The 26,315-nt window shown below is 44.4% G+C and overlaps 3 protein-coding genes across 8 annotated transcripts in view; 1 reads left to right on the top strand and 2 right to left on the bottom strand.

Annotated features, from left to right (window-relative positions):
• Positions 1-7,291, top strand: part of MPRIP (myosin phosphatase Rho interacting protein) — a 159,636-nt gene extending 152,345 nt beyond the window's left edge. For all 6 annotated transcript variants that reach the window (XM_081169328.1, XM_081169327.1, XM_081169332.1 and 3 more), the window contains one exon: positions 2,399-7,291. Coding sequence is in view for 4 of the 6 variants with exons in the window: in XM_081169327.1 (XP_081025453.1) it covers positions 2,399-2,470 (72 nt within the window). In the remaining 2 variants the exon portion in view is untranslated. The remainder of the gene's footprint in view (positions 1-2,398) is intronic.
• PLD6 (phospholipase D family member 6) lies at positions 7,025-12,526 on the bottom strand. Its single transcript, XM_081169741.1, has 2 exons — positions 11,386-12,526; positions 7,025-10,301 (listed from the first exon to the last, which is right to left on the bottom strand). Exons 1-2 carry the CDS (start codon positions 11,831-11,833, stop codon positions 10,009-10,011), a joined length of 741 nt encoding a protein of 246 aa, XP_081025867.1. The 5' UTR covers positions 11,834-12,526; the 3' UTR covers positions 7,025-10,008.
• Positions 12,527-13,505: 979 nt separating this feature from the next.
• Positions 13,506-26,315, bottom strand: part of FLCN (folliculin) — a 28,765-nt gene continuing 15,955 nt past the window's right edge. The window contains exons 6-12 of the mRNA XM_081169545.1: positions 25,545-25,636; positions 24,024-24,214; positions 21,446-21,559; positions 20,916-21,039; positions 17,793-17,924; positions 16,134-16,239; positions 13,506-15,512 (exon numbers count right to left, since the gene is read on the bottom strand). Coding sequence (XP_081025671.1) covers positions 15,311-15,512; positions 16,134-16,239; positions 17,793-17,924; positions 20,916-21,039; positions 21,446-21,559; positions 24,024-24,214; positions 25,545-25,636 — 961 coding nt within the window. The 3' untranslated portion in view covers positions 13,506-15,310. The remainder of the gene's footprint in view (positions 15,513-16,133; positions 16,240-17,792; positions 17,925-20,915; positions 21,040-21,445; positions 21,560-24,023; positions 24,215-25,544; positions 25,637-26,315) is intronic.

Genomic DNA, 26,315 nt, shown 5'->3' with positions numbered 1-26,315 from the left:
TGCTGGATGAAAATGCATGCTTTGGACTTAACTCTCCCAAATGGCAGTGTGTACAGGCAGAAGGGTACTTTTTGATTCACTAATTATGTCCTCTGGAATGGATGAATTTTTTCCAACCTGCTCCTAACGAAGGGCAGACAGATGTTATGTGAAAAGCCAGCTGCGCTGTCCACAGATCAGGTTTCTGGTCTCTACCTTTCCCACTTTTAAAATCCTTTTTACCCATTTCTTAAATATTCTGGTACTAAATCAGCTGATCTACCCAACCCATACTGGTTTATTTTCCCAACCATCTTAGTTGTTAGGTTAGTTGTCCCCCACCAAAAAAGATGACCCGACAGGAGAAAGCGGTTGATTTTCTGCAGATTGTCGGCAACAACTGAAAAAATTAGGTCACTACTGTATAAAAGTAGTGACCTTCTCAAAACATGGTTTCATTCCTGAATGAGGTTTAATTTTCAGAAATTAAGTGTATTGCCCATCAAGATAAGTACCACACCTGACCAAGAAGATATCTGCATTTTGACACAGAAAAAAGCAATGTTCTATATCATAGGCAGCTTGGTTTGGATGTACTATAAGCATTTTCCTCTATAACCATCTGATTTGGAATATAGGGAGGCAATTTTAATCCAAAGAACAACAACGGTGGATTTTTTACCAGCATTAAGAGCAGTTTAAAGGTCTGATACTAGACTAACTGCATTTAGGTTTAATCTACAGTGTCCTTAGAGCTCTCTTACAAATACCACAGAATTGCATGGTGCTGCTTTTGTTGGGACTCTTTGTCACTTGAGTTTTTGCATTGGGGAAATGGTTTGCATGTTTCAACACACACACACACACACACAGTGAGAAACCCTTTCACACAGAGCAAAGCACATTAGAGCAAAGGGTTCTAGGCTAGCCTTCTCCCTGTCGTCCTTGAGTGCAGGGAATTTTTGTCATGGATAAGTATAAAAACAGATTCGATCCTGAAGTGATACAGTCCACCTTCAACTGCATCCCTTGATTCGGTTGCCTGTAAATCAGCTGATGCTGCCATTCCTCTCCATCAACTTCCCCCAGTTTGTAAGGTTTTGTAATTAGATTTGATGGGTGGAGAGAAAGGCTTCTTTCAAATGGCAGAAAATGGACATTGGCACAAGATGATCAGAAACTGTGCATCTCCTTGTCTCATTGATTTGTGGTTGGATCTCATTGTAAGAAATGTATGTTCCAGTGAAAAATAGCCATTGTCTGACACGGAGATTCTTCTTTCAAAATAACTGCTAAAAAGGCAGAAGAGTGATTTCATAAGGTCCAGACAGAGATCTCCGGACCTTATCAACAATCTCCCCTCTGGAATCCTGGGTTTAAATAAGGGGTGGTGAACCGGCTGCCTTCCAGATGTTTTAGACTCCCAGTTCCCATCATCCCTGTCCGTTGGCCATTCTGCTGGGCTGGTGGGAGTTGAGAGTCCAAGCGTACCTGGAGGCCACCTGGTTCCCATTCTTGATGTAAACCCTTAGATCATATATCACAAATAGCTCCAGGAAACATGACGTGAGATTGCCAAAACACTGCAAATGTAATCTTGGCAGCTAGAAGCTTTCAGGCTGTGCTTGGCTTTGCCCTCATGAAATAAAAAGGGCCCAAAATGGACCCTTAACTTGGGGGGAAGTTTTAACTTAGAAATTAACGTATTTCTCCGATTAGCAAAAAACAGACAGAAACGTATGGCACCCTGGTCTATCAAGACCGGCTGCTTTATATCAGGATCAAGATAGGACTTTGAATCATGGAATTGTACAGTTGGAAGGGACCCTGAGGATCATCTAGTTAACTCTCTGCAATGCAAGAAGATGCAGCTGTCCCATACCGGGACCGAACCTGCAACCTTGACATATCAGCACCATGCTGCAACCAACTGGGCTATCCTTTCTCTCCAGAACCATTTAGCTTTCACCAGGATTAACCATTGTAGGGGCATAACTGCTTGTTGAAAGAATCACTCAGGGCAGCTGTGCTGATGAACTGTTGGTGTACAGCCCTGGACTTGAGTGCTCAAACAAAATGGTTATGGGAAAAGTGCAGTTTTGAGGCGCTGATGAGCTAGCAAAGGCTTTTGCAGTTGCCTCAAACATCCAAGCAATTACTCTCCCAACTAAGTTAGCTGTGCCTGCAGTCATCCAGTTCATTTGCCGTCTTTCTTCACCGCGGATTGATTCACCAATAACACCACTCCATAATGGTGCATTTTCTTTGAAGCATGTCTTTCTAATCTTCCCATTGAGGATGCCATCTTTTGCCTTTCCTTTGCCTGAGCATCTGTGTCATCTCTCTCTATTGGACTTTTGCTTTCCCCACCAGAATGGCATTTAACGGTTTGCTCTTCCTTCTCTCCTCCCATGTACAGAGTCTGAAGGAAGGCCTGACCGTGCAGGAGCGCCTCAAGCTCTTTGAATCCAAGGACTTGAAGAAAGACTAGTTCTCTCCTTCCTATTTGGCTTGACCACGCACACCTCCTTGCTTGCGGCATCACAGCACAAGCACCCTTCTGTTTTTTGTTCTCTTAGGATCCTCACTGCTGTTGCTTGTGTGTGGGTTGTTTTTTTTTCTGTTGTTGTATGGATGCTCCAGAAGTCTGGAAAATGCTGGGGGTTCTTCTGCCCACCATCAAATGAACTTCCCAACTTCTTAGTCCTGACTTACAAAGTTTTTAACCTTGGCAAGAGGGCTGGAAGAGATTGGGGATATGCTCCCCACCCCCCTTGGCTCTCTACAAAAACATCCTTCCTACTGTATATCCATTACACTAAGTGTCAGTATTAAGGCTCAACAGCCTGTTGATAAGCTAGCTCTGTTTTACCAAATTCTTTGGTGTAGTGACAGGGCCCTGGGATGGGGGGGAGGGAGGCAACACACTGTGCTTAGCTCTGCCACTGTTGAGAGGAACCCAGCACTTAAGTGCATGCTTTGGATCAAATTTTGAACCACTGAAACAAGACATGCAGACCTGTTTTTGGCATAATCAGCGCCCTTAGTGAAAGCTTGTTTGTTGCAACAAGATATTGGCTTAGAAAAAGACATTTGTGGTAGCCCTGATTTGTAGATTGGTGTTTAACTATGTGGTCAGTTTGGAATTTATTCCCTTAACGCCACTTAGATCTTCTTGAAAAGCTTTTAAGTTGCTTTGCATACAAACAGTTGCAGGCATTGATGTGCAATCAGCTTGTGATGAAATTAATCAGTGCAACTTAACTATTTCTCGTGGAGAAATAGGGTGGTCTCCTTCCACACACTCCTTCTGGCAAGGCGATGCTAGAATCTGCACTGTTTCTTAGTTTCAGTGGGATGTATCTGCCTCTGTGTCTGTCATACAGTGTGACCCAGACTTTTCTCCCACCTAATTTGCTGCAAAACAAACAAAATTCTTCTGCCCAGAAGAGTTTTTCTTCAAGATGCCTTTTAAAGAACAAATCTTTTGCAATCCTTGCTCTGGTCCTCTGGAGGCAGTAAGAGCGCTTCTGCCATGTAATCGGTAGGAATGGTTCAGAATTCTAAATAGGCAGGGCTCTTTTACAAAGCAGGAAGGGCGTGGCTTGCTGATAAGCAAGAGGTATTTGGAACAGTACAGCTGAAGTCAGGCCAGTCCTCCAAGCAGGTCAAGGCAGAAATGGGGGCTGGCTTGCCTTTGGATTGACTTTATGGGTCTCAAAACAGTTGAAGAGAGTCTTCTGTATGTTCATGTAAGCTGGTAGCATCTGCATGTGGAAATACAGTTGCAAGATGTCAGTGGAGAGAGAAGTCTAAACAGGGGAATGGCAAGTCACAAGTAACCTTGCTAAATGGGGGCATTTGAAAAGTGGCAGTCCAAATTTTTGAAAACATCTTAGTGCCATTGTTTATCTGAAACAAAGCAGTTGTCTGGGCCCATTTGTCCTCCTTACCTATGAGGCCCAATAACAGAGGCATTGAATATTTGATCTGTTGGGTTCCAGGGCCAAAAGTCCTTTCCCAAGCAGAATAATGTATATAGAGAAGCTTTGAACAATGCATGCAATTTTTTATTCCAAAAGCAGGTGAACATTGCTGTTTTGAAAAACGTATAGGAAGTGTTGGGAAGTTAATTCTACAAGGTTTGTGGGCAAGGCGGTTTTTGGTATTTTAAAATTCTTTTTATCTGCCTTGCTCAGGTGGGGTGAATTTGAGGTGGCGTTCTGCTTTTCAGTCTATTCAGACTAAAATTGTTGATCTTTTGAGCAGACAAATCTGTAAAGCAAAGTTTTGCTGTTAGAGGCTAGAGAGAGCACCCTGTCCCTTTTAGTTTCATCCTGTTCTTAATTGGACACACATTGATGCTATTCTGTGGGCCCTTGCTGCTGATCCATGCCGAAGCAAAACAGCTCTTAGCATCTTTGTCTGTCTTATATGCAAAGCAATGTTCCTTCAAAAGCTGTTGCTATTTTGGAGCAGGGGGGTCTTCACAGCAGAAAATTTGCTGTCTTCTTGCTGTGTGTCTGGCAGTTTCTTTTTAAATCAGGTATGAAAGGGATAGGGTTTGGCTGTCTTGCATTGGTACCTCTAGCAGTCTGTCCACACTGTCTGACTGCACAGAGTGGTTAGCACATAATGGAAAGTCAGCATTTTTATTCCCTAGGGTGGCTAAGGAAGGATGGTTGTGCTTCAGGCTTAGTTTATTTTCTTTCTCCTTTAAAATCATTAACTAGGCTTGTAGCTTGGCAGAAGAATCTTATTTTTCCTTATTTTTCCTGGAACTTGAGAGAAACCTTGCCACTGGAATGAATTATCTTTGGATTATGTTTATGTTTAATCCATACACTTTAATAAAACAAACAAATGTCCTATGTCCTCTAAGATTAGAATAGCCAGTATTTCACAAACATTAAAATTGGTGTAAAAAAAAAAAGCAACCAAGCATCTTTTTGCTCAAGAAAGTCTGTACTGCTGTGACCAAGTTGCTCTTCATACACAGCAAAGCAAGTTGGCATTCTAGTTGTATTTCTTGAATGGCTTTTAAAAGGCACAGTATAAACATTATGTGAATAAATAGGTATGTTGCAAGCTGCTGCATTTTACACAAACCTACACTACAAAATAACTGTGGTCTCAGTGAAGTTCAACACTAATGGATGTACAGTATAAATATACTTGCATAACAGCTTCTTTAAGCTTGCCTGTTGCAGATTTCTTTATTCGTCTCTCCTTTTGAAACAGAATTGAGTGTTCTGTTAATGAAACTCATTTTCCTTTATCCCATTAAAATATGGAAAAGGGGGATTGCCGATGTGCAGATCCCAAGCAGGCTGTTTTTCCTGTGGCAGAGGCTGCCTGCAAGTAGCCCTACGCGTTGTTTCTTAATAAGTGTCACTTTTTGTAATAACAACATACTTGATTAGAATCCCACTGGATTTTTTGCATTTTGGTGGCTCATATGCAGTACTTAGTTTGTTGTGAACACTTTGAAGCACATGCACGCTCAGTGTAGCTTATACTTCCTTTGTAATTTCTTTCTTTTTTAAAAAAGCTTTGTTATTCTCTTTAAAAATAATTTAAAACCTGTATAGTATTCAAAGCACGCAATGTAAATATTTATTACTCAAAAAAAAAATAGTGGAGGGGTTTTGGGGGTGAATTTTTTAAAAATCTTGTTCTAATACAATGTCCTTTTGACTTGGAAAAGGAAATTAGTGTAACCCGATAAACCCACTCTATGTTCCCTTAAAGAATGTCTGTTGGTTTGTTTGAACATTATAAATATATTTTAAAATTTCTCTGATACCTTTTTAGTTTTGGAAATGCCTGTCCAAAGAAGATGTACAGTGTTTCAAAAAACTTCAAGCCTACTTACCTATACATTAATTTTCTTACCCTTTTCAGTTCAATAATCTTAGAGCTGACAGTGGCATAAACAACTCTTGGGTGTGCATATATATGATTGCAGAGAGTAGTATATCTGTATATTAATGGTGGTAGTTATTCTGTCACTAAGCGTACATCAGTATTCTTGCATGGTAACTTGGCGCTGTTGCGGAGTAAACCAAGGATTTCGATAAGGGAATGGAGTAGATTTTTATTCCTGCAACCCACCCATCTTTTTCAGGTTACATGGCATGGTGGTGTAACAAAAACTGTAACAACAGTTAACATAGGATGATTATTCAATTTACTCTAACACTATATTTCATTGCGATGTAGTTTCAACAGAGTTACAGTGCCGGGGTCATCTTTACCACTAGACTATGGAAAGTAGATGGGAGTCCATTACTGACTGCATGCCTTGGAGAACAGTTATATGGCACATTAGAAAATGTCTTGCTTTTTCAAGCAGTGCTTAGCAGCCTCACGCCATGCACTGAAGTCCACTAAGGAGTAAATGAAACTGGGAGTTGACAGCAGAACCCTTCTAGTGCCAAGTGAATTAACCCCTCTAGTCATGAGGATTGATGTAGGGTTCTCATTTCAGTCTGCCAGTAGAAGAACACAGCTTCTAATAGTGTATTAAAACAGTCACCTCTAAGAGAAATCAAAGCACTTGAGAAGCTATCAGCTAAGTGTTCTTGAGTAACAAAAGCCTGCATTAGTACACTCCTCCAATGTGGTACTTGTTTGGACAAAATGTGTATATGGCTAAGAAGGTGAGGCAAGCACTGTACACACACAGGTATCCCTATTTGAGCTCTTCTTCATGCCAATTCAACACCAGCTTCCTTTTAAAAGATACTGAAATCAGTCTATATTATAAACCTGCTTGATCGACAAGCAAGCCTACAGAAGCCTCAACTCCTAATTGACCACGACCAAATTGAATCCTAAAGTGGTCATCCAAGCATGAGGAGAATGATCAATTACTCCAGCCCTGCAAGATTCAGAGCCAGAGCAGCCGTGGGATTCGGCAGGAAAGCTGCTAACCCCAAAAACTGGAACTCGCATGCAAGAGAAGCAGAATCAAATAAAACCAATTCACTGGGGGAACATATTCTCTAATTTGCCTGGTGAACAAACGTGTCCAATCTGACTCTTTTTGCAAAGATGAATGGTTTGAGCCGCCTCCTTGGAGTCTGAAAGGTATCTTTCTCCTCTTGTTTTGTTTTCATGCTTTTAAGAGCTATTTCCTCCTTCAGCTGTTCACTGTAATAGAAGTATCATTTATGTCACAGTATTTATTCCTTACAAGCCTTGTGTGACATGCTAGGGTTCCCATGGATGTAGCTGATGATTATTTTGTAAATATTAATTACTTAACTATACATAAAACTGTATCGTAATAAACTATTTTTGCACCACCCTTGGCATGCTGTGGAGAAGATTTTTGTTAACACTAGAGACAGAGAAGTTCTTGAAATAGCATTCCAATGTTTTTGCATCCTTCAGTTAGGAATAGAAGACAACAGTCAAGGATGCTATGCTTACTAATAAAAGGATCTATGCAATACAATTGTGGAAAGCCTCCAAGTACTTCTGTCTGCTCTGGAGAGGCATTTCAGGGCAGATACACAGCAAAAATAGCACACGTGAAATTATGAAATGTCCAAAGAATTTAATAGCACATAAGAATGATTGTAGCAGCTATCCCACCTGCAGTTACCCTTCAATATAAGTATTAAGAAACATTTTATGAACTACCATTGGAAGGCCACAATGATTACAGTACACCAATTACTAAATGGCTTCAAGAAAGGCTGAAGCATTCTGAACTAGTGATAAATTACTATTAATTACCACATATTGTTTCTGTATGTGTTTTGCTGACAGTTTTCAAAAACTAAAAGCTAAATGAATATAGCTGCTTTAAAACAGCATATGACCCTGGAGAAAGTTCTATGACCGTGATCCATTATCTTCCTCCCTCCTCCTCTTTGAGGAGCACACAACATATTTATTTAAGTCACTACAGTGTACCCACTTCTTGGGTACAATGGCGTTTCTACTGTATCAAGAGTACTGTGATAACCACACATACAGTCTCTTTGGAACAGCTTCAATACTTTTGGAAAACCACTGACAGACTGATTCAAAGCCCTTAAAACTCTGGTGTCCATAGAATCATAGAGTTCTAAGTCCAACCCTGTACAATGCAGGAATCTCTAGTATCCATTGACAGATCATCTAACCTCTGCTTTAAAACCTACAATGAAGGAGAGTCCACATCTTCCAAAGAGAGTCTGTTCAACTGTTGTACAAGCTCTTACTGTCAGAAAATTCTTCCAGATGTTGAATATTCCTACCTCAACAGTTCCCTCCCCAAACTGGCACCAAAAAATACGCTTACACCAGAGTTTCATTTCTACACTTGGGATATTGGTTATGGCTACAACTTACATGTCAACATAAGGTACCTCTCAGCCTTATTCTGCACCCACCCATTTATTAGGACAGGCAGGTGTTTTTTAGTATACCCTCTTCAAATGTGATATTCCAGCTGATGTTGGCTGCCCAGTGGCCATCAGTCCCACCCTGGATGGCTAGTGGGCAGGAATTACAGTGGATAAAGTCTTAACACCTGTAGAGTCACAGCTTCCCCGCCCACTGATATACCAAGTTCCAGTTCTGTTTGAGATTCCTCCATTACAGGGAGTTGACCCTTAAGGTCCCTTCCAACTCTACAATTCTGTGATTCTAGGGCTGAATTCTACACATGTACAGTCATCGAATCACAGAGCTGTAGAGTTGGAAGGGACCTCCAGGATCATCTAGCCCACTCCCTTGCAATGCAGAAATCTCAACTAAAGCATCCATGACAGATGGCCTAAAAAACCCCAAGGAAGGAGAGAGCACCACAAACTTCCAAGGGAGTCCATTCCACTGTCTAACATCTCTTACTGTCAAAAAGTTATTCCTGATGTTTAGTTGGAATCTCCTTTCTTGTAACTTGAATCCATTGGTTCAGGTCCTACCTTCTGGAGCAGGAGAAAACAAGGTTGCTCCATCTTCCATGTGACAGCCCTTTAGATTTTTAAGATGGCTAACCTATCTCCTCTCAGTCTCCCCAGTTCCATGCTAAACATACCCAACTCCCTCAAAGCGTAAGGCTTGATTTCCAGACCCTTGATCATCTTGGTTGCCCTCCTCTGCACACGTTCCAGCTTGTCAATATTCTTCTTAAACTGTGGTGCCCAGAACTGGAAACTATTCCAGGTGTGGTCAGACCAAGGCAGAATAAAACAGTAATATTACTTCCCCTTCCACACATGAAAGAGCAGCATATGAATTATCTGTGAGTTAAGCACACACGTTCATGCCCATTCACACAATGGGCATTTATTTTCAAGTAGGTCTCCTGCTTTATGCTGCTCATCTACAAAGGCAAATGGTTCTATTCTTTATTTTTTTTAAATTTATACCCCACCCATATGGCTGGGCTTCTGGGTGGCTTACAGCATATCTAAAAACATAATAAAAACATCAAACATTAAAAACCAAAGGGGACAAAGCTGTTCAGGCAGCAACCATTTTAGGTGCATCCGATATGTGCGCAATCACACACACAAACATTGCACTGAACTCGAAAGTAACCCGAAAACGTCACAAAAGGGGGCGGAACAGGGTATTTGCAGGCTTTTTCAATCATATTTCAAATATATGTGATTTAACTTGAACGTGCAGTGCCTCAAAAAGTAAGCGCCACATAAATTTGGGAGTTGGCTGTATGTTAAAAGGTCCCCGCCCCCCAGTAACATCCTGCATGTGGATACTAGGGTTGCCAAGAGAATGGCAGAATAAAACTCTTCTTGAAATGCTATCTACATGTGCTGACAGCGGTTTTTACAACAGAAACATATGTATTAGAATTTAAAAGGCATGCTTTATTTAAAAGGTATAATAGCACACAAGTACAGGCCATCTATTTCTCAAAAAATAATTCAAACACAAATATGTTGCTTGTACAATTTTTTAAAGGAGCATAAATTTGCATTTAGTTACTCCTAAAGCAATTTATGCCGTTCTCAAACACCTAACTTAGGAACCAGTCTTTGGACTAAAAAATTTACTGCTTCAAAATAGTCATTTAAGCTGCAATTTTGTTTGAGGAATAGTTTTATTCTTTTTCTGTACCTGCGGTTCTTCTTTGAGGAAAAATGTGTAATGAGCCGGATTGTAGTCCTCCCAAATCCTTTCAAATTCTGCCAGGAAAAGATTCACACAGTCCCTGTCTTCAACTACCAGCAGGTTCTCTCTGTTGTTTTGAATGGCTTGAGTAGTCCAGTTCAGGGAGCCAGTGATCAGCATTTTTTTGTCAATGATGGCAAACTTATGGTGCATGTAGCCACTATCCTGATCATGACGTACCTGAATGCCTGAAAAACCAGCATACCCTATTCAGTGCCACAAAATCACTTTTCCATCTTTCCACCAAACTGACTTAGCTCCCAACACTATACTTAGTGTACTGAGAGCTACATACAGAAATTCAGTGGCTGAAATTTCTTAAGTGCAAAAAGAACTTATGAGGACACGGCAACTTGTGGAATTATACCATGAAATGACTTAAAAGTTAAATGGCGTTAAACAGACATGACCGCCATACACGCTCCGCAGGCTTGCATCCTGGAGAAGTAAATTCAGTGCTGCTAATGCAACAAAAACAACACAGGAGGCAGCAGTTAATGATTTACCAATCTCTGCAGCCACAGTTTGACTTCACCCTGGAAGTCACACTTCATTTCTCTAGAGATAGACGGAGGCCAACAACCAAGTGGTTCTGCTGGGGTTGGGTGGGACTGCTGAACGTTGACTGTCGTATAAATAAGTGAAAACAACAAAATCCTTGCAGGGTGGGGTATGTAAATGACAACTCCGCTACCAAATTCAGCATAATTATTATTAAATGTATTTTATACCCTGCTTTCCTCCCAAGCTGGGACCTCATTACAAATTATGAACAACATTCATATCAGAAAGAACTTTAGGAGAGGATTTTAATCAGAGTGGTGGGGCTGGTTTGTTTCTAAAAAGAAAATGCATCGCAGAGATTTCCAACGACATAAAACCAGACAGTGGCTCCCCTTTTTGTGGAATGCTCTCCCCAGGGAAGTTCATCCTTTACTGGACTTTTAAATGTGTTTGTGGGAGGGGGGTGGGGACGGGGTCATTGTTTTGTCTTGCTCTTGTTCATCTTTTTACTCTTCTTGACTTTATTATGTCGTTTCTGGGGTGTGTAGTTTTTTAAAAAAAATCTTGTATTTTTATGCTGTGAGCAGCCCTCAGATCTGCGGATGAAGGACGGTGTGCAAATTTAATAAGTAAACAACGGGTTAAAATCCGCCCGTCGGGTGTTTTCTGGTTTGTGGCGCCCGCCTCGCCGGGGGTTGGGCTAGACGATCCTTGAGGTTCCCCTTCTGCCTCACACCGCCCTCCCTCCTTCCCTCCCGGGCGACTCACCGGCTCTCCGGAGTTCCCCGATCCGCGACCCCTTGAGGGCCATGTAGTCGGTGTCGGTGACGACGCGCACGTGGACGCCCCTCTGGTGCAGGAGGCAGACGGCGCGGCCCAGCTGCGGGCTGGAGAAGGCGAAGACGCACAAGTCCAGCGAGCGCCGCGCCGACAGCACGCGCGCCAGGAGCCGCCCGAGCGCGCTCTCGCCGTGGGGCAGCAGGCACGCGCACGGGGTCGCCGCCGCCGCCGCCTCCTCCTCCTCCGCCAGCAGCGACTCCACGCACGTCACGCGCGACGGGAAGAAAAGCACCTCGCGTACCGGGGAAGGCGGCCGCTGCCACCACGGCCACCACGACGACGACCGACCCAGCCGCCCTATTAGCCAGCAGGCCAGCGCCTCGAGAGCCATGCCGAGCCCCACCGCTAGCAGGGCCTGCGCCTTGCCGCGCCACATCGTCGCCTCAGGGCGCCACGACGGCCAGCGTCTCCGCGCGCTCCTTCAACCGCCTTTTTTCCCCCTACCGCGCATGCGCCCCTCCGCGCGCGCTATCCTCTCAGCTGCCTTGTATGTTAAATTGCACAAGCGCGTGCGCTCCGTCCCGCTCAAACGTGCCTTCCCACGCCACGGCGCATGCGTCCGTCCGCGTCCGCTCTTTTCCTCTCAACCGCTTTTTCTTTTAAACTGCCGTGGCGCATGCGCATTCTTCACTTCATCAACCTTTTTACTTGGCGACTCGAACTCAGCTCAAGTGCTTTGAGGGTTTTTGTCCCCTCAGAGCGCTGCGTCCACTACAGCGCATGCGCTGTCATTAAGGCTGTAGAGAACATAAAACGGCAGGCGCGGACAGGTGGCGCATGCGCATCCGCACACGCCACAGTTTCCAAGCGTCTCGTTATGTTGCTTCCAGCTGCGCTTCGTGTTTCGTTTAAAAGAAATGAAGTTCATTTTATCCATTTATAACCCTCGGCTTTCAAAACAGCATCCGTCCAAGGCAGTTTAGTATACAGTCATTGCAACCGCTAACAAACAAGTGATAACAGAAAGTTAACCATAAAGTTTTTAAAAATAAATTTATATAGTTATATATAGCTTTTAATTCTATCAATATACTTTTATAATTATTTTTCTCCATGTTGTAAGTGGTTCTTATTTCTTTATCTATAAACCGCCTTGAGTTCCTGCCAGGGAAAAAGGTGTATATAATAAAAAATTTTGTAATAAATAATAATAATAATAATGTAAAAAAATTTGTAATAAAATAATAAAAAAGGTGTATAATAATAAAAAATTTCACTTGTGCTATATATGTAGTTTTAAGTAGTTTTCCAATTTCATTGTTCTGCATGGGACAATGACAATAAAGATATATCGTATGGAATAAAACAGGCTCCAATATTATTATTATTATTATTATTATTAAAGCAAAAGTAGATACAGTAGATATAGGATATGGGCTATCTATCCCAAAAAGCTTACTTTGGGGTTCATACTTTCAAGCAAATAAGGAACTGGGAACTAAGAAACAACTTAAGCAGTGTCCCTTTACATATGTTTAAAGCCACGGCAACCTGATTTTTTAAATCAAAAGTTGGAAACTTTGCTTCAAAACTACAAGACACAGCAGGTGTGTCTTGCAGAACCGAGACATGCTGCATGCTCTATTTAGACGCTCAAGGTCGGTTGATTCAGTGGCGTGAAAAAGGCACCTTGTCCTTTTTTTGTATCCAGTCAAGATACAAAGCCAGCTTATGCCCTGTGTGGATGCTGCAACCATCTAGGGCAGGTACGTCCAACTCCCAACAAACTGCGATCCACTCACAGTATTAAAAACTGACAGTGATCTACCCATTGTCGTTGGATGGACCAACAAAATTTTCTTGGAAAGCAAAAGTTGCTGAGCCTTGCCCCCCCCCCAACAAAAAATCCTGGCTACGCCCATGACTGAAAGTCTAGCCCCCTTTCATTTTAGAGTAAGGAGGGATCAAATTGTTAACCAGCCTCCCACATATTAAGCAATTCGACAAGCAGATAGCTGATTTGAGGGTATGTTACTTCAAATGGAAAGTGACTTGCCCATTAGGCACTGTTTTACTGGGCTGAAACAGTAAAATCCACATTTTCCTCATAGGGGAAAAAATACAGCATTTTTTTTTATTGGTTCGCAGTTTTACACACTCTTTGAAATAATTAACAAAAAATCAATAAGGACCTGCTAACATCTCCAAAATGGAAAGAATAGCTAGTTTTGTTAGAGGAATCTTCCTGTAGAGTAGTTTAGTATAAATATGTTAACCGCATACGCCAAGATAAAAAATGTTAAAATCAGACACCGCAAACCTAGGCTCACCTATTATTTTTTTCACTTCTCCCCATTTTAAAATAAAACATTAAATATTTTAAGTTTAGGTTTTCTTTCCCAGCAAAGGAGATTTGTGGAGTTTGTCCACCATCACCTTAGTTATGCAATTAGAAATAAAAACTTCATGGGGTAAGGGAGTGGGGGGAACTACGGTAACTAATGTTTACGTTCTTGAACACGTTTCAAAAGAAATTATTTCTGCAAATTCCATTTCACCAGAAATAGGCTGTGCAGCAGCAAAAGCTACTACCTCCTAGGCTGGGTACAATTGGGTACAATCCATTCAAAATTAATCCTTCAAGTCCCACTGAAACCAACGGGAGAGAGTTAATGGCACCCTTGAAATATTCTCCCATTTTGCAACTGAATGCATGAGCTCTTGCACATGGAAATAGTTTAGGAAAGGGAACTGGGTATGTAACCATGCAGGATATAAAGCTGCAATGCACTTGCAAAACAATTCTTTTGCTTCCTTTCCTTTTGCTACTGGCAAATAAGTCTTAGGAAGTAGGCAAGAGTCAGATCTTGCTAAAAGTGCAAGGCAGCAACATAACTCTGGAAAACAGGGATGCAAGTTCACGTTGCCTTCCTCCAGAATACAGTACAGGAGCTTTTGATAAATTTCATTTATTTTTAAGTGTAAGCTTCTGTTTTGCTGCAAGGAAGAGGGCATCCTGAGATAGGGTTGTCCCCTCCCCACTTGCTCCGCTAGGCAGGTCAATATGCAAATTGGATATCACCACCTCACTTGGGAGTGTGGTCTTCCTTCCCAGGTCTCTCCTGCCTAGCTTCCCGCGCAGGACAGGTGACAGGGGTTCCTGTCCTCCCGTTGCCTGAGAAGAAGAGGTCTCCACAAATTCGTTCAAATTAGAGCAGCCAAACATGTCTTTTTCAGCGTCTCAGCCTGCTGGACAGCTTTTCTCAGCGGACTCTTCAGATTGGGGATTCAGAGATTGGGGAATCAAAGGTCACTTCCCACAATACAGGCTTGCTTACTGGAGGAAAAACTTCCGAACACGGGGGGAACAGGATGGTTGCAAACTGGTTCCTAAATGCAGACGTCGGGACAGGCGCCCCCTCAGGAATAGTCCTGTCTGTGAGTTTGGAGGGGCATCAAATAATAGCCACTTAATTTTGCTTAGATGCTGCAGGGCATTTGAGATACCATTTCAACCCATCCGTAGACTAATTCAAATTCTCAGGCTGCCATGTGTGGTCACCAGATTACGAAAGGTGTCGATGAAGCCTGCCTCACCAGGTAATAAAACACCTCACCTCTCTAGTCTGGTGTCACAGAGGAGAAAGTCCAGAAGCCCCCTCAGTCCTCAGATTTCAAGAGGTAACAGCCTTCTTGCCAAAGAAGCTTCACCATCAGGAGGAAGGATAAGGCGCTCCAAACCTATTGCAAACCAGCACACAGAAGCACGCTCTGATCTGCGGAGGATACGCCATGAGATTCTGCGTCCCCTTGCATCCTGAAACAGCCGGGCTGCTCTGCTGCACGGAGAACATCCAGGCTTGAAGGCTCAAGCGAGGGTTTCCTCAAGCAGAGCCGAAAGAGTTCTAGTTTCCTAGTTTCGAGACTCCGAAGAAGTCGGGCTGCGGACCGTCGACATCAGGTGAGACTTGTAGGTCTTGCTCAGGCCGGTCATCCAGAATTTCAGCAGCTTCACGTTGTCCTCTTCAGCCGCTCCCAAGATGCTCAGCAGCTTCTGGGTGTCTTCTTTCGGCCTGCTGTCCACTTTCGTGAATTTGAAGAGGACCTTCACTTTGCTGCAGTGGGAAAAGGGAAAGAAAATTCATACGCAGCCAACACTTTGCGTAGTGGAATGCCGTATAATTTTCTGTCTCTAAACATCTGAAGGCAGCTCCGTACGGGGAAGATTTTTAATGTTTAATTGTTTTTATATAAGTTGGAAGCTGCCCAGAGTGGCTGGGGAAACCCAGCCAGATGGGCAGGGTATAAAGAATATTTATTATATTATTATTATTATTATTATTATTATTATTATTATTATTATTATTATTATTATTATTAAGCTGAGGGTTTGATAAAGCCTCTGAACACCCATTGCCATGAATCAGAAGCAGGGGAAATTGCTGTTGCATTCAGGTCGTTGCTTGCAGGCTTCCCAAAGGCATAGCTGTCAACTTTTAAAAATAAGGGATCAGCAGCCTCACCTGTCCCGGGGACAGTCTACAGGATATCTAACAATCTGGGATAGCAGCGGGAAGCAGTGGGAAACAGCGCTGAAATAAGGGAATTTACTGCAAAAAAGGGAAGGTTGGCAGCTATGCCCGAAGGCCTTTGACTGGCCACTGAGAAAACAAGGTGCTGGGCTTAAAACAGGGCCTCATCCAGCAACCTTTTTCTCAAGGCCCCTGGACACTTACTTCATCCACTCCTCCTTAAGGCAGACAAGGCATTGGTCCACCACGTCCACAGAGAGGTTCTGGTTCGTCAGGGCCGCTTCAATCTTGTTCAAGATGGTGGGACCAACTGGAACCGGAAAGAAAAATACTTAGCTGTGCTGCACTATTAAGTGCTCTGGAAGCAGGCAGTGCAGCATTGGGCAAAAATATGTGCTTACAAAATTTCTATCACATGCAGGTAGCAACCTCCACAAAATCCACCTTGTCCTTTGGCACAACCCCATAGCTTGCATTGTCTTACTATAAGGGTCATTAATCCAACCCCTGCAATACAGGAATCTCAACATGCAGTCCCCCATCCCATTTGAAACCATACCAGACCCTGCTTGGCTTTGCAAATGTGCTAGCAGTTTTACTGCTGCCCCAAACTTCCATGAAGGTACCGTATTTTTCTGTGTTTAAAAAAGTAAAAGGTCCCCTGACCGTTAGGTCCAGTTGCGGACGACTCTAGGGTTGCGGTGCTCATCTCGCTTTGCTGGCCGAGGGAGCAGGCGTACAGCTTCAGGGTCATGTGGCCAGCATGACTAAGCCACTTCTGGTGAACCAGAGCAGCGCACGGAAACACCGTTTACCTTCCCGCCGGAGCGGTACCTATTTATCTACTTGCACTTTGAGGTGCTTTCTAACTGCTAGGTGGGCAGGACCAAGGACCGAACAATAGGAGCTCACCCAGTCGCGGGGATTTGAACCACCGACCTACTGATCGGCAAGCCCTAGGCACTGTGGTTTAGACCGCAGCGCTACCCGCGTCCCTTTCTGTGTTTAAGACTAGGTTATTTCATTAAAATATTATGCTAAAAACCTGGGGTCATCTTATACACGGATAGTGGAGAGGTGTGATTGGTGGCTGCCGCGAGCAGGACACTGCCTGTGGTGTTTTTGTGGGTGATTGGTGAGTGCTGCAAGGTCTGCTGGCTATTGGCTTCTGCGGCAATTGGGCAGGCAATTGGTGCTTGCTTTGAGCAAGCGTGCAGACGATTGGTGGCATCGCCAATGTGCATGCAATTGGCTGCTGCGTTCCTGCAGGGGAGCGATTTTCAGCAATCCCCCCCCCAAGAAAGCTCAACAACTGTGGGCAATCTCCCCCTCCCATTTTCTCTATTTGGAGTCCCAAAAAAGAGGGGGCGTCTTATACACGGGGGCATCTTATACACGGAAAAGTACGGTATTTCATGCCACAAACTTGACATCTTTCCGCACGGCCTGCAAGACAGAGCTGTTCCACCAGACCTTTAGCCAAGGCACAGTCTGACCCCCTCCTTTGGTAATCCTCACAGAACTCTAGCCCAATAGTTGCCATTAATTTGATTCAGAAGTGATTTTAGAATGAAGTGATTTTAGAATGTATTTCAATTAATTGATTGTGATTTTATGTAAACTGTGTTACTTTTACTGTTGTTAGCCGCTCTGAGCCCGGCTTCGGTTGGGGAGGGAGGGCTATAAATAAATTATTATTATAATTATTAAACACGACTTCTCTTTTTGCATACCTAATTCCTCTCCTCCACCCTCCCCTAAAACAAACAGCAACAGGGTAGGAGTCTCTGATTTATCGTGGTGACAGCCGTTTCAGCATGGCTACCACAAAGGACTCTGTTCTTGTTATGGCAGGCTACTTACCTCTGTCTGCTGCCACGGGGCTCCCGCTTGTGACCACAAATTCATATTTGCTGAGAGGCTGCTCATCGTCAAACAAGACAGGGTAGAGGCTCGACCGCGTGGCCGTGCGGACTTCCACAAGGACGGTGAACTCTAAAAGGGAAAGAAAGCTCACACCAGAGTTTTGCAAACAGTTTGACTCACCACAGTGCAGCCTTTGAGACACGTCCCTAAATTAGTCACAGGATAGTTAGTTACCACACCGAGAGACAGTGCAGTAGAATGGTTAGAGCAGGCATGGGGAACCAGGGGCCTTCCAGATTCTGGACTGCTACTCTCATCAGCATGTCGTGTTCAATGTTAGTCACAAGAGTAGACCCACTGAAATCAATGGACAGGAAGGCTAATGACTAACGCTGGATTCAGCCCAGAGATTGTGCAGGAAAACAAAGTAAAATAAAATCTACCATTGTAAGCTTTATTATCCTGATGGGGTAGCGAGCAAACGTATTGATGTATACATTTTTGGACAGCCTACACAGGAAGAGATGTGGGAATAGTGTGTGGAAGGGTATCGTTAGGAGAATCTGTTTATTGTCAAGAGCGTTTGTGCAGGAAAACAATCTCAGCCTGGACCGGCCTGACAAAAGCAGATGCTGAATTCTTCCTGCTGAATCAGGGATCTGATCATGCAGGCATGCTTTTCCTCTGAGAACATGGCTTAATTTCTACGCATGGGTAAAGCTAAGACAAGGGGGTGCCTTTATATTCTTGTGTATCTTACAGGCTTGTGGATCCACCTTTGTTGGTTCCTAAGCTGCTACTGTTGTCGGGACCAAAAAAAGCTGTCTTAAACAAAACAACTGGAGTGATTCATTGAAGAAAATCTAATACAATGGGGTTTTTTTTGGGGGGGGGGAATCCCACATGAAAAACATGCAAATTCAAGAGGATCTGTTTTAAGTCTGCCAGATCACGTTTTACCCAGATCCTTTGGAAAAGCAAAGAAGCAACTGGAGATGAATAGTGTCCATGGCGGTCTCTCAACATTGCAAGTGTACCATAAGCAAGACCGGATTTAAGTTTGATGAGGCCCTAAGCCGGGACGCAGGTGGCGCTGTGGGTTAAACCACAGAGCCTAGGGCTTGCTGATCAGAAGGTTGGCGGTTTGGATCCCCGTGACAGGGTGAGCTCCCGTTGCTCGGTCCCTGCTGTTGGGAAACTGTGTATGTGCAGCTACTCAAACAGAGTCAATTAAGGTTTGGCAGACAGCCAGAAGGCAATCTGAAGGAGTAAGTCTGCCTGGTGATAACAGAGACATGGAGACAACTCCCTGATTGGTCAAGCTCTCTCTAGGGAGTGATAATTAATGGCCTACTAACTGGAATGTGTTAGTTCAGAAGTTCAGTGTTCAGAGGTTCAGGTGTAGGAGTTGTGAGTCGTGTCAGAGAGAGCTAGCAAAAGATCTGTGTTCTGTTCTTGTAAATAGTCCACTGTATAATAAACACCTAACTACAAGTTCCTGGTTCCTGCTTCGTCTATCCTGTCTGCAGCCAAGTTGCCAATTGCTTCCGTGGATTCTGCGTGTACTCTGCTAGGTCTGGCTAAGGTCCTGCAACTAGTCAGAAAGTTGTGAAACACCAAATAGGTTTTACCAATACCTGCTCCTGCCCACCTAGCAGTTTGAAAGCATGTCAAAGTGCAAGTAGATAAATAGGTACCGCTCTGGCAGGAAGGTAAATGCTGTTTCTGTGCGCTGCTCTGGTTTGCCAGAAACGGTTTAGTCATGCTGGCCACATAACCCGGAAGCTGTATGCCGGCTCCCTCGGCCAATAAAGCGAGATGAGCTCCACAACCCCACAGTCGGTCACAGCTTGGACCTAATGGTCAGGGGTACCTTTACCTTTATCTTTAAGCTACTGAAGGTAATGGGGCCCTTTATATGTCCAGCTGTCCTTTGTCAACAACAAATTGTCGTGGTTTTTTGTGTTGAATATATGCTATATGGTAATTTATGGACCTAATAGGTATCTAAAGCCATTTGCGCATAACAGGAGCCTACACAACACAAAACACTGTTGCTGTATGTAGGTTTTATTTTATTTGTTTTTTTATCTTATATTTTGGAAATGTACATCCAGTCCCCACTCTTTAATTTTTTTTGTAGCCCCTAAGAGAGTGGGGCCCTAAGCTATAGCTTGTTTGGCTTATACGTAAATGCGGAACTGACCACAAGCCCCAAAATGTGCCCCCCCCCTTGGCTACCTGGTACTTTTGACTGGAGACACCAGGATCTGACACTCTCCACCTTCTGCCTACAAGGAATGTGTTCTACCACTGAACTACAACCTGAGCTTTATTCTTTCTGTTGGCTCAACTGTCCTTCATCCACATTAATCTCCAAGCAGCTTGCGAACAAATCAGTAAAACACAGATGAAACTGATACGTATTTTCGGCGGCCGCTCCATCTCTAGTTCCAGTCAAACACCCCCAATTCCCAATTATTCTGATGAGAGTTTTAGTCGAGCTGCGATAATGATCAAGCCAAGGAAGTTTTTTATATAGATATTTTAAAAAAGCTGAGCAAAGTTGAAATGATCTGCAAGAGGGTGAGGATCTGCCACATACGATTCAGAAAGGCAGTATGATGTAGTGGTTAGCGTGTCCAACTAGGACCTGGGAGACCTGGGTTCAAATCCCGCACTCCACCATGAAACTCATGGGGCCTTCTAGGCAGTGGAACACCCTCCCATCAGGTGTCAAGGAGATAAATAACTACAGTCATACCTTGGGTTACGGACATTTCAGGTTGCGTTTTTCGGGTTACGGATGCGCCGAAACCCAGAAGTACCGGAATGGGTTACTTCCGGGTTTCGGCAGTTCCACAGGCGCAGAAGCACTAAATCGCTCTTTGCGCATGCGCAGAAGCGCCGAATCGCAACCCGCGCGTGCACAGACGCGCTGCTGCAGGTTGCGAACGTGCATCTCACACGGATCACGTTCGCAACCCAAGGCGTCCACCGTATACAACTTTTAGAAGCCACCTGAAGGCAGCCCAGTATTGGGAAGTTTTTGATGTTTGACGTTTCTGTATGTGCTGGAAGCCGACCCAAGAAAAAGAAAAGAGGTTAAGGTGCTCTTACCAGATGACAGAATGTGGGGCGGGATCTGCACGTGGGGAGCGAGGCCCAGAAAGTTGCATCGATAAGCCTCCTCGTATTTGTCGCTGTAGGGGATGATCCGAACGCAGCCAATGGGCAACATGGTCTGGCAACGGAAAGGAAGCAGGGTGAGAACCCGCCACAGGCACAGGTTTCGCTCTCGCAACCCGCAGCTCTGCGAGTCGGCAGCAGGCTGGAAGGGGGCAAGGGCTCTCTGCCTGCCCCGCCCCCTTCTGTGACATCAGGGCAGCCCAGCCAATCAACGCCAGACACCTCTCCGCCCCCAAGATGCTTGGGCCCGGGTAATGGAGAGAAGACACGGCTCTGGCGAAAGGGTGGTAGCTCAGTCGTAGAGCACCCGCTCTGCATTCAGAAGGTCCCAGGTTCGAATCCCGGCATCTCCCTGCAGGGCTGGGAATTTCTGAAGTCCCACAGAGCCCCTGCCTTTCAGTGAAGGCAATATTGATCCAGGTGGACTGAGGGTTTGATAAGGCAGATTCTTAGGTTCCTACCCGAAGGACGTCGAAGGCGGACTGGACAAGGTCTGCGTCCCGCGCTTTCCAAATGACCTGGTTCCCCATGAGCACATGCCACGCCAACATGCGGAAAGCGGAAGGCCCCAGAACCTAAAATTCAAGCGGGGGTAATAATAATAATAATAATAAATTTTATTTATATCCCGCCCTCCCCAGCCGAAGCCGGGCTCAGGGCGGCTAACAACAATAAAATAGTACAACATTCTAAAATCATTTCATTATAAAATTAATTCAACTCAAATTGATGACATCCATTAGGCTAAAGTTCTGTGAAGATTACCAAAGGAGGGAGTCAGGCTGTGCCCTGACCAAAGGCCTGGTGGAACAGCTCTGTCTTGCAGGCCCTAGGAAAAGATGTCAAGTCCCACGGGGCCCTAGTTTCTTGTGACAGAGTGTTCCACCAGATCGGAGCCACAGCCGAAAAAGCCCTGGCTCTAGTTGAGGCCAGCCTATCCTCTCTGTGGCCTGGGACCTTCAGGATGTAATGATGTAAAGATTACCATCCATTCTTTTAACGCATCCTCTCAAGCTTCATACAGGGGTCAGCAAACCTTTTCAGCAGGTGGCCGGTCCACTTTCCCTCAGACCTTATGGGGGGCCGGACTATATTTTTTGGGGGGATGAATGAATTCCTGTGCCCCACAAATCACCCATAGATGCCTTTTAAATAAAAGCACATTCTACTCATGTAAAAACACGCTGATTCCTGGACTGTCCACGGGCCGGATTTAGAGGGTGACTGGGCCGGATCCATTCCCCAGGCCTTAGTTTGCCTACCCATGCTTCAACCAGTCATCTTTCCACTGCAGCCTTCAAACTCAGCCACCTACGTTCTGAAAACACTGTCCCTTTGGCTTACTGTTGTTATGAATTTAGAATGCAGGCAGAATCTTTAAACGCCCTGCATTTATAGGGGCGGGGCATGGCAAAAGTGGGTGGAGCCACATTGCCTGATGAGGAGCGGTTGAAGGAACTTGGGTGTTTAGCCTGGAAAAGAGGAGACTGAGAGGAGATAGGATAGCCATCTTCAAATATCTCAAGGGCTGTCCCATGAGAGAGGGAGCAAACTTGTTTTTGCCTGCTCTGGAGGGCAGGACTCGAACCAGTGGCTTGAGGTTACAAGGAAGGCGATTCCGACTGAACATCTGAAAGAATGATGGCAGGAACTGTTTGACAGAGAAACAGACTTCCTTGGGAGGTGGATTCTAGTTCCCTGGAGGTGTTTAAGCAGAGGTTGGATAGCCATCTGCTATGGATTCTTTAGTTGAGATTCCTGAATTGCAGAGGGTTGGACTAGATGACTCCTTTTTATATATACAATTAATTTCTGCATTTTCAATTTGACATACAATAAGCAAAAGGAAAGTAAACAAACACAATAAAAACATGAAATCCCCTTTGACTTTCCTCCCCACCCCTTTTGTGGGGATCCTCATATAATGATTTTCCTTCTGCTTCTCTTCCCTTAACTCCATTACGATAAAGCCTTTGCCAATCCATGGTTCCAATCTTCTGCCAAACCTACCAATGAATGTCATTGTTTACAATAATTTTTCAAATAGATCATAAACTTTCCCCGTTCTTTATTAAATTTTGCCTCTTCCTGGTTTTCTAATTCTTCCTGTTAAGTTTTGCCATTTCAGCATACAGTCATACCTCGGGTTACAGACACTTCAGGTCGTGTTTTTTTGGGTTATGGACCCGCCGAAACCCGGAAGTACCGGAATGGGTTACTTCCGGGTTTTGGCGGTCACGCATGCACAGAAGCGCTAAACTGCGCTTTGCGCATGAGCGCCGCTGCGGGTTGTGAACGTGCATCCCGCACAGATCACGTTCGCAACCCGAGCATTCACTGTAGTTCATCAATTTTATCTGCCACTCTTCCTTGGATTGAATTATTCCTTCTTAATAATAATAATAATAATAATTTTTATTTATATCCTGCCCTCCCCAGCTGAAGCCGGGCTCAGAGCGGCTAAACAGTAAAATGATAAAACATTCTAAAACCATTTCATTATAAAATTAATTCCAATCAAATTAATGACAACCATTGGGCTAGAAGTTCTGTGAGGATTGCCATAGGAGGGAGTCATATTGCTAAACTACATGCCACACTGACTATTCTCATTTTTTATACCTCAAGTCCCTGTAGTTTGCTGTTTTTCAAAAATACACAGTTACAGCAGTGTCGTTGGTTATATTTTAAAAGACTGAATAAAAACAATGCCCAGTCTAAAAATCAAGAAGGCTCTTGACAAATTTTGAAAAAAAACAAGCAACATATACATAATTTATTATTTATACCCTGCCCATCTGGCTGGGTTTCCCCAGCAACTCTGGGCGGCTTCCAACAAAACACTAAAATACAATAACCTATTAAACATTAAAAGCTTCCCTAAACATCTCTGGCCTAGCAGAATATGGGAATAAACAGTTTCATCTGATCAGATGGACTAGAAAACTCTTGGGGTCCCTTCCAACCTCATAATTCTTTGTTTCTATGATTTTTTTCTAAAAAACACATGCTGGCCCCAGGTCAGGACCCCGCCTGTACCTGTCTGAGGTGCCGGAGGGACCGGAAGCCCTGATTCCGGGGCGCCATGTTCCAGTTGCTGCAGTCCAAGGTGAGGGAGGAGTCCGTGGGGCTTTTGACAAGCTCTCGGGATTCCTGAGCGTCCCCCTGGCTTGGAGCTTTCCCTTCCTCCTCCTCAGAGTTGTCCCAGCCTTCCGATTCTTCCTCAAGATCTCCAGGAGAAAGGAGAGAGAAAGGCCTTAAGGAAGGAAATCCCATTTCCATGCTCCTTCTGAAGAGGAAATGAGCTGTTTGCATACATGCGTTAAGCAGCGAGTGTGGTACTATGCTGGTGCTAAGAAAACACAACAAAAGTCGTGTGACGGCGTTTGGGGAAGGAAGAGAGGGAGGGGTGAGAGAAAGAGATGGGGGGGTCTAGTGGGGTAGGAGAACTGGGGGAGGGGGGAGGAAATCACATTTGGTAACCAATGTGTCCCTTTGGTATTAGATAGTACATGGGTAAAAAGGTAAAGGGACCCCTGACCATTAGGTCCAGTCGTGACCGACTCTAGGGTTGCAGCGCTCATCTCACTTTATTGGCCGAGGGAGCCGGCGTACAGCTTCTGGGTCATGTGGCCAGTATGACTAAGCCGCTTCTGGCAAAACCAGAGCAGCGCACGGAAACGCCGTTTAACTTCCCGCCGGAGCGGTACCTATTGATCTACTTGCACTTTGACGTGCTTTCGAACTGCTAGGTTGGCAGGAGCAGGGACCGAGCAACGGGAGCTCACCCTGTCTTGGGGATTCAAACCGCCGACTTTCTGATCGGCAAGCCCTAGGCTCTGTGGTTTAACCCGCAGTGCCACCAGCGTCCCTAGTACATGGGTAGGCAAGTCCAAAAAGCTTGGGATACAAATTTTCCCAGCCCTCTAGCAGCTATGGCAGCTCAGTTACCAGAAGTCATGTATTTAGCGTTCATTCTAGAAGCATATACTCCATCAGTTTGCATTTCTTAGAGTATTGATCTGATGTGTAGAGATCTTTCCTATTCTGATTAATTCAAGAGGGTTCTGGAAGCTTTTCTGTGTGAAAGAAACAAGCAGAAGGTTCCTGATGTTTGGGTTATTCCTTCAGAGAAGCTGAGTACAGCCAGCTTAAATCTGTTATCTCTTTCTGTCAAGGTCATGCCTAAAGGAGCCTGGGTTCCCTCTTTCTATCTCTCTTCCTTCTGGTGTGGTGTTCTGTATATAGTGTTAAGGTTTAGACTTATTATAAGTTCAAGTTAAGTCTGTTGCAACTGGATTTCTTAAGGAAAGTGCCAGTCTTGATTGTATTGGATGTGTGACCATTACTGCTCAGTTGTCTTCAGTACCAATTAAAAGCTCTGTTGGATGAAATACAATTGCCTCTGGTCTATTTTGGGGGAATCCTGCAATGTGTTTTAAGTTTTTACTCAGCTAATTGTACGTTGAGGTTCTGTTCTAGATCAATGTTGAGTAGAACTGCATGACAATCGCTCCTCCACCCAGCACTTTTTCCAACTCAAGCAGCTGTAAGCCTTACCAGCCAATTTCTCCATCTGAACAAGGGTATCCTCTGTGGGCGCACCTTCCAGAAGCTTCTCTGTCAGTCTGCTGCCGCATGCCTTCAGGAGCCTAAGGAAGCGAGAAAGGACCCCGGATTTAAGTAAAGATGGCACAGCAAAAATGGCACCTCTATCAGCTGCGAGCGGGCAACGGTTTCAAGTCCTTCCGGCAAATGTCTAGTTCCCTGCTTTGGGAAGCAGACTCCGCGGATCCTCAGGCCTCATCCGACACAGAATCCATTACAACAACAACAATAATAATTTATTTGTACACCGCCCATCTGGCTGGGCTTCGCTAGCCACTCTGGGCGGCTTCCAACAAAGATTAAAAATACATTAAAATGTCACACATTAAAAACTTCGCTGAACAGGGCTGCCTTCAAATGTCTTCTAAATGTCAGGTAGTTGTTTAACTCTTTGATATCTGATGGGAGGGCGTTCCACAGGGCAGGCGCCACTACCAGTGTGGTGTAGTGGTTAAGAGTGGTAGTTTCGTAATCTGGGAAACCGGGTTCGCGTCTCCGCTCCTCCACATGCAGCTGCTGGGTGACCTTGGGCCAGTCACACTTCTCTGAAGTCTCTCAGCCCCACTCACCTCACAGAGTGTTTGTTGTGGGGGAGGAAGGGAAAGGAGAATGTTAGCCGCTTTGGGACTCCTTAAAAGGGAGTGAAAGGCGGGATATCAAATTCAAACTCTTCTTCTTCTTCTACCGAAAAGGTCCTCTGCCTGATTCCCTGTAGCTTTGCTT

Source organism: Podarcis bocagei (assembly GCF_964188305.1).
Source record: "Podarcis bocagei genome assembly, chromosome: 14".
In the NCBI taxonomy this organism is placed as follows: domain Eukaryota; kingdom Metazoa; phylum Chordata; class Lepidosauria; order Squamata; family Lacertidae; genus Podarcis; species Podarcis bocagei.
The sequence above is the reverse complement of the archived record's forward strand: the minus strand, read 5'-3'. Positions and strand labels throughout refer to the sequence as shown.